The sequence below is a fragment of the Blennius ocellaris genome, assembly GCF_963422515.1.
Source record: "Blennius ocellaris genome assembly, chromosome: 9".
Classification (NCBI taxonomy): Eukaryota; Metazoa; Chordata; class Actinopteri; order Blenniiformes; family Blenniidae; genus Blennius; species Blennius ocellaris.
The window spans coordinates 174,957-183,560 of record NC_137658.1 but is presented as its reverse complement, the minus strand read 5'-3'; the positions used below and the strand labels follow the sequence as shown (position 1 = coordinate 183,560).

At 43.8% G+C, this 8,604-nt stretch overlaps 1 protein-coding gene across 1 annotated transcript in view; it reads right to left on the bottom strand.

Annotated features, from left to right (window-relative positions):
* fstl5 (follistatin-like 5) overlaps window positions 1-8,604 on the bottom strand; it is a gene marked incomplete at both ends in the record, with an annotated part of 142,166 nt that overhangs the window by 50,381 nt on the left and 83,181 nt on the right. Inside the window, 1 exon segment of the mRNA XM_080502377.1 lies at window positions 572-733. Within this exon segment, the coding sequence (XP_080358503.1) occupies window positions 572-733 (162 nt within the window).

The window sequence follows — 8,604 nt, the reverse complement described above, 5'->3', positions numbered from 1 at the left end:
AAAAAGTTGAAAAACTGTCAGTTGAAAATGTTACAACAAGTTGAAAAAGTCAAAAAGTTGCACAAGTTTCAAAAAGTTGAAATAGTTACAACAGTTGAAAACGTTTGAACAGTTTAAAAGTTGAATGGTTGAAATCGGTAAAGATTTGAGGAAGTTATAGCGAGGTAAAAAAATGTCTCCATCCGTTAACATTGGAAAAAAGCTGCACAAAAGTTGAAATATTTCAAAAAGTTGACGAGATTTCAAAAAGCTAGAACTTAGCCGGAAAGTGCCGAAAAAGCTGCACGATTTGATATTTGAATGGTGATGAACGGGGGAAGATTTAGCGAGTTTTAGCGATTCGAAAAACATCCATAATAAACAGAAAATGGGTTTTAAGACGAGTTTTAAAAATTCCAGCAATTTTCTGAATTTCTTTTGGTGTGTTAGGTTTTTTAGTTTTTCATTAGCAGACAATGGCAGTGTTGACAAAGAACGTTTTATAATGAAGATACTTTTATTTTGTAGTGCTTTTTATCCAGGACTTTTTTGGGGGTGGGGGTGGGGGAGGGTGGGGGGGTATGGGCGTCACCTTGCAGGGTGAGCTGTTTGGACAGCTTGCCGGCGATGTCCACGCCGTTCTTCAGCCAGGCCAGCCGGGGGGCGGGGATCCCCTCGGCGTGGCAGCGCAGGCTGGCCGTCACCCCGGGCTCCCGGGCCTGGCTCTCCGGGTACACCCGGATGACGGGGGGCACTGGAGGAGGAGGGGGGGGGGGGGGGGGGGGGGGGGGGGGAGAGAGAGAGCGGGGGTTAATGTGCTGCACAAATCCAAACAAAGCGGATCGACAAGCAAAGCAGAAAACCTCCATTGAGCCTGTATTGATTTCCTGTAACCTTTTAGTTTGGAGGAGGAGAAGAAGAAGAAGGGAAAACAACATCTGGAGAAAACGACTGTCCCTCCTCTCCAAGTCTTTATCACACATGTCATGCTGGAGCTCCACTTGTTTACCCTCCCCTCCCCTCCAGCAAGAAAAAAATCCCTTCCTTACATATTGTACACCAATAAGAAGAAAAAAAAAATAGCATAAATCAATAAAACACAAAAATGCATTAATAGCATGCATTTATGCATCGGCTGAGAATCTGCTATAAGTTGCGCCCCGGGGCCAACTTGTTAGGCTCCACAAACACGAGGAATATGGAAATGAAATAGAATTTGAATAAATCTTTCCATATAGAAGTGTGTTACGTTCATCCCTGCTTCTTTTAGGCTTTATTCTGAAAGTCAAACACGAAAACCTACGAGCAACAACGAGTCGCCGTTTAGCCTCGACTGGGAGAACGACGGGTTCACTAAAGGTCCAATCAGGAGAGTCGCCGGAATAACAAGCTAACTTGGTGCTTTTATTTTGACAGTCACCATAATAACAAGCCAACTTGGTGCTTTTATTTTGACAGTCGCCATAATAACAATCCAACTTGGTGATTTTATTTTGATGGTCACTGTAACAACAAGCCAACTTGGTGCTTTTATTTTGACAGTTACAGTAATAACAATCCAACTTGGTGGTTTTATTTTGACAGTCGCCATAATAACAATCCAACTTGGTGGTTTTATTTTGACAGTCACCATAATAACAAGCCAACTTGGTAGTTTTATTTTGACGGTCACTGTAATAACAAGCTAACTCGGTGCTTTTATTTTGACAGTGACCGCAATAACAATCCAACTTGGTGGTTTTATTTTGACAGTGACCGTAATAACAATCCAACTTGGTGGTTTTATTTTGACAGTCACCATAATAACAATCCAACTTGGTGGTTTTATTTTGACAGTCACCATAATAACAATCCAACTTGGTGCTTTTATTTTGACAGTCACCATAATAACAAGCCGACTTGGTGCTTTTATTTTGACAGTCAGCATAATAACAATCCAACTTGGTGCTTTTATTTGACAGTCGCCATAATAACAATCCAACTTGGTGGTTTTATTTTGACAGTCACCATAATAACAAGCCAACTTGGTAGTTTTATTTTGACGGTCACTGAAACAACAAGCCAACTTGGTGCTTTTATTTTGACAGTCACCATAATAACAATCCAACTTGGTGGTTTTATTTTGACAGTCACCGTAAAAACAAGCCCCCCAAAAGTGAGTGGGGGGGCTGGACCAAGTGAGAAGACGAGGACGAGTCACTTTCATGAGGAAGGGGAGGTGGACTTGTTTTTCACGATGTCGTTTCCGAAGTGCGTTTGTCTCGTCTGCCAGTCGACGTCTCAATACCAAAGAAGGTAATCAGAGTAAACTCAGGTAATTACAAAGAATGTTCCTAGTTAATTATGTCGTGTTGCTCAATATTGGCTCGTACGGTTTTGCAAGGTACATCGTTATACATTGTATATCTAAAGAATCCTCAATATATTTGAAAATAAATATATGTTTTGCGTCTTTGTAGTGGGAGGATCACTTTGACTTGGTGGTTTTATAAAGTAGCTCGCAGGATGAAACAGTGTGGCCCCCCTGGTGTAGGGTGTGGGGGGGGGGGGTTGTGGGGGGGGGGGGGGGGCACTTCCTGTGGGCTCTGGGTTCCTCCACCAGGTGAGTAGAAGCACTGAAGGCCATCTGGTGCCACAGACCTGCTGCTCTCCGGAGCGCCGCCGCCGGCGCTCTGATGGCACTCCAGTTACTTTACCAATCACCGGCGCACACACACACACACACACACACACACACACACACACACACACACACACACACACACACACACACACACACACACACACACACACACACACACACACACACACACACACACACACACACACACACACACACACACTGAATAGACCCACAGAGGCAGACTGCTCTCGCCTCACATCCTCACAGCTGCTCCGGCTCTCAGACAGAAGCTCCACCCGGGCGTCTTTGTGTGCGGCGACGCACCGACAACCTCTCTCCTTGTGTTTCTAATCGGCTCTCTCGTCTCGCAGGTTCACTGAAAATCACTTCAGAGCCGCCTTTGCTGGTTGGAACGGCTCCGCGAGCCGCGGGGCGACACGACTCCAGATCACAAGTCGTACATCAATCGGCCCGACGGCGCGGAAACATCAAGACGCCGCCGTGGGTTCCTCCGGCGACCGGGTTCTACACCTACAAGTCAATTAAGTGATCGCGTGTGTCGCGTCGGGATGAACTCATAAATTCAATCTCGAATTTATAATTCAGCTGCGATGCATTTTAGGTTTCTTTAGTGACGGGAAAAATAAAAAACTTTAATAATCGATACTCGAGGAGGCAGAAGCCTGGAACTCAACCTGGAATAAAAGCAAGGAAGACATTAGACCAGAGTTGTTCAACCTCTGGTGTTTCCTCCAGGTCGTCAGCTGAGCCCTGGGAAATTATCACATTTCACATTTTTTTCTAAAAAATAATTTGCTCTCACAGCGACAGTGTGTTGCAGAGTAATCCTGTATAAATACTCTTCACCACTAGAGGGCAGCACAGAACTTTGCCGGTGAAATGTAAAGTGACAGACGTCAGTGTGGTTCATCTCCACCTCCTGCTACCATCTTGTATCAAAGTACTGTGTCAGTGACAGTGATGGAGAAGTTTTTGAAAACCAGGATCTCAGCTCTTCATCCATCAGGTCCAGGTTTCACACTGAGGGAGGCACTATTAAAAAAAGTCCTTGCTTTCTGGATTTACTGGATTCCTGTTGATAAAACTTTGATGAGAAAGACTTTGATGTGTTTGATGACAATGACTTTGATGTCTTTGATGAGAAAGACTTTATATTGTTAATAGAGGCTGCAGAGTTTAACTTTTTAACATGTTCAGGTGGAGGTGTGACTCCAGAGTTTTACAAACAAAAAAGTGTGTCTCGGCTCAAAAAGGTAGAAAAACACTGGTTTAGACGTAAAGTCTAACTTCCTGTTATTTGAGCGATTCGTCAGGACGACACAGGAAATACGAGGCGAGCGAGAAGATTTGATTCCCTCCTTCCTGATTTCTCCCTCGTTTGTGTAAATAAGTGTGTTTACAGCTTCGCGAGGTAAATAATAATAATAATACTGTGGTCAGCAAAACGATAAATATCACAGTTTTAATTCCTGTAAATCTGAATTCACCATCAAACGTTTCACAGATCATGAAAACGTAAACGTTTGCTGGAGAATCATGGAAATTCTAATGAAGTCAAACAATGTGAGGGTTCCACCTTGACCCATGAGCAATACTTCCCACTCTCTCATCTCGGTTCACGAGCAGAACAATAAATCAGCTCAGAAGTGAGTTTCTTTGGAGTTTCAAGGACGAACTTTGTTGTTTTTCCACTTTCTTTATTGTGAAAATGAGGAGGTTTGGAGGAAACGTTGTGTTCAAGGTTAAAACGACGAGCATGAAGCCGATCAAACGAGAACAAATCACCTGCAGCTGAACTCTCAGTGTCGAAAGTAAACGTATTGTCCTGGTAATCCCATTACTCTGAGTAAGTAGTATTTTCCACACTGGGTCCGCTGAGAGTGAGTCTGTGTGGAAAAACGTGTTTTCAGGTCGTGACAAACAGAGTTTCTCTGCTTCTGTCCTCCAACGAGCAACAAACTATTAATCAACACGACGACGCGTCGAGGAGAGAAAAGAAAGAGAAGAGAAAAGAAAGAGAAAAGAAAAGAAAGAGAACAGGAAAAAGAAAAAAGGAGAAAAATCAAAAATCAAAAATGAAAACGAAAAAAAGAAAATAGAGAAGAAAAAAGGAAAAGGAAGAAAAAAGAAAATCAAGAGATAAGAAAAAAGGGAAAAAAGAGAAAATGAAAAAAGAAAAGAAAAAAAGGGTAAAATGTTAAAAAGAAAAGGAAAAGAAAAAAGACAATTTTAATTAAAAAAAAACAGAAATAAGAAAAAAGGGAAGAAAAAGAGAAAAATGAAAAAATAGACAAGAAAAGGAAAAGAAAAACGAGAGAAAAAATAAACAGCACCTTCAACCTTTTTTTTTAAAGAAGGTTGGAGGTTAAACTTCACACGTAAAGTATTTTACTCTTTCCTTCCTGCACTTTGACTCAACAGTATTTTGTAGTATTTTCTATGATCCAACAGTATTTTGTAGTATTTTCTATGATCCAACAGTATTTTGTAGTATTTTCTATGATTGAACAGTTTTTCAAACCATTTTTCTTGTAAAGTTGCTGAACGGATTCAGAATCTGGGATCTGACTGATTTTTTGAAGAGAAGAGAAGAGAAGAGAAGAGGAGAGAAGAGAGGAGAAGAGAAGAGAAGAGAAGAGGAGAGAAGAGAGGAGAAGCGAAGAGAAGCGAAGAGAGAAGAGAAGAGAAGAGAAGAGAAGCGAAGAGAAGAGAAGAGAAGAGAAGAGAAGAGAAAAGAGAAGAGAAGAGAAGAGAAGAGAGGAGAAGAGAAGAGAGGAGAAAAGAAGAGAAGAGAAAAGAAGAGAAGAGAAGAGAAGAGAAGAGAAGAGAAGAGAAGAGAGGAGAGGAGGAGAGGAGAGGAGGAGAGGAGAGAGGAGAGGAGAAGAGAAGAGAGGAGAAAGAAGAAGAGAAGAGAAGAGAAGAGAGAGAGGAGAGGAGAGGAGGAGAGGAGAGGAGAGAGGAGAAAAGAAGAGAGGAGAAAAGAAGAGAAGAGAAGAGAAGAGAAGAGAAGAGAAGAGAAGAGAAGAGAAGAGGAGAGGAGAGGAGAGGAGAGAGGAGGAGAGGAGAGGAGAGGAGAGGAGAGGAGAGGAGAGAGGAGAAGAGAGAGAGAAGAAGAGAAGAGAAGAGAGAGGAGAGGAAGAGGAGAGGAGAGGAGAGGAGAGAGAGGAGAGGAGGAGGAGAGGAGAGAGGAGAAAAGAGAGAAGAGAAGAGAAGAGAAGAGAAGAGAAGAGAAGAGAAGAGAAGAAGCTGGTTCTTATCAGACGAGCCTCAGATCGTTGCTGCCGGAGGAAGTTTGTAAAAAAAACACCCAGAATGCAACAGTGCAACAGTACAGGAGACATTTTCACCAGAAGGTTCCATTAAAACTGACTTTACGTCGAGATTGGAGTCATTTTCTGTACACATTGTTTTGTTTTCTAAAAATATCGCACCTTTCATCAGCTATAATCTGAACCACAGCAAAGAAAACCTTTCAAGTTTCAAAGTAAAGGTTATTATGTCACGTTGTTATTTATCTGTAAAGAACCACAGTGAACTCTTCCCTCCCTCTGACCTTCCAGATTAAAACCAAGCGAGAGACGTCTCCCGTCTGATGCCATTATTTTGACGGGGCCTGGATGTGGCGGTAAGACCAGAGACTCTTGTTGTGAAAGGATTTCTCTCACAAGACACATTTCCACGGTAAGGAATTCAACCTCCTGGCACCTTAAACTGCTCGGTGTGGGCCGGAGATGTGTTTTGAAGGTTGGTATGAAGGGATTCATTACATCTCTGACATGCTAATCCCGTACAGGGCCCCGAGCAGCGCCGCGCTGCCGCGGCTAACGGCGGCTAATATCTCCAAGGTCGCGACTAAAAGAGTTGGAGGCGATGCGGTCGGAGTGCGAGGCTGTCTGACAGCAGACATCAGCACTCTGGCTCAGCCTCACAGCTTCACATCTCAAACCGAGACGAAAGAGAAAACTGGAACTTCTAATGTGCTTCGTGGTCTTTTTATATTTTCATTCATCAACCTACTGAGGCCATTTCATCAGATTAGACAAAAACTTAAATGATCATTTAGACGGCTCAGATTATGCAAAATTAATTTCCTGAAGGTTCTACAGCAGGAAGAATCGTCTCCACATCTGGAACGACGCCCCAGAGGTGCAGAAAGTGTGTCCTCTCTCTCTCTCTCTCTTTTAAAAAGTGTGTTGCTTCCAAGCGGCCAATCAGAAATCAAACCCTATATGATGTCATCGGGGGGTTCAGCCAATCACAATCAAGGTAGGCTCCTCCCCCCTTTGACTCCTCCCACAATCAGGCAGCTCTGCTCTGGCACATGGCACCACGAGAGGAAGTACTTCCTCCTCTTCCCATAGATGGGCGTGTGTGGGGGCGGAGCCAGTCCAGCTCACACAGACACAGCAGATTGTGGATGCAGCTCCCAAGATCTGATATTCTAATGGAGGAGAATCAAGGAGGAGGTGAAGATGGAGGAAGAGGAGGAGGAGTGTGAAGATGGAGGAGGTGAAGATGGAGGAAGAAGAGGAGGAGGTGAAGATGGAGGAGGTGAAGATGGAGGAAGAAGAGGAGGAGGTGAAGATGGAGGAGGTGAAGATGGAGGAAGAAGAGGAGGAGGTGAAGATGGAGGAGGTGAAGATGGAGGACACGACTCCTCCAAGCTTCAGCCAGACTGACCAATCAGACGTCAGGGATTTATCTTGACATCAATAACGTAAATGACGGCTTGTCGGTCGATCTGGAGGTCAGAGAAGTGACCTGTGGACCAGAACCTGTGGACCAGAACCTGTGGACCAGAACCTGTGGACCAGAACCTGTGGACCAGAACCTTAGGACCAGAACCTTTGGACCAGAACCTTTGAACCAGAACCATTAGGACCAGAACCTTTGGACCAGAACCTTAGGACCAGAACCTTTGGACCAGAACCTTTGGACCAGAACCTTAGGACCAGAACCATAGGACCAGAACCATAGGACCAGAACCTTTGGACCAGAACCTTTGGACCAGAACCTTAGGACCAGAACCTGTGGACCAGAACCTTTGGACCAGAACCTTTGACCAGAACCTTAGGACCAGAACCTTTGGACCAGAACCTTTGAACCAGAACCTTAGGACCAGAACCTTCGGACCAGAACCTTTGGACCAGAACCTTTGGACCAGAACCTTAGGACCAGAACCTTTGGACCAGAACCTTTGAACCAGAACCTGTGGACCAGAACCTTTGGACCAGAACCTTTGGACCAGAACCGTCTGGAAGAAGATCCAAGGTGAAAAGTGATTTATATTCAAACGGCCCCATAAACTCACATCGGGAATGTCTGAGAGGAATAAATATCCTGAATCAAAATGGAAATTAAACGGGAGAATTCATGTATTTATTCAAGAGCGCGCAGCTAATTTAGAATTCCAAAATTATTTTTTTTCTAAACTTTGGATTTATGCCACTTAAGGTTTTTTTTTTTTTTTTTTTCTTAAAAAGCTGCCGAAGAGCCCGAGAGGCTCCAAATCCTCTGCATGAAATAGATTTTACTTCACTTCACTTCATTGCAGAGGGTTGAGCAACTCACACCCCGGGAATCTGAGCAAATATATGCATAAATCAATTCTGCATAATCTTTATGGAGAATAATTATTAAAAGATCCACCACTGGTGAAAAACAAGAAGCTGGAGAAAAGGATTCTTAAAAAAGACTCAGAAACTTGCAGAGTGACACTAAAGTTGGGCTGAAGGTCTTTACGCTAGCCGCTAACGTGCTAACAAACAGAAACGCTCTTCAAAAGGTGCTACAAGAGAGGCTCCAGGCCACCAGGGGGCGGAGTTGAGTTTCAACACCAGAGACGGACAACAAGGAGTGAATGAATGAGGAAGTTGTCGTTGGCCAATCGACACAAAACACGAGATGCCGTACCGCATACCTGATGACACAACGTCCCTACGGTGCCGCCATCTTGGAAAGTAATACCTCATCGTAAAGCT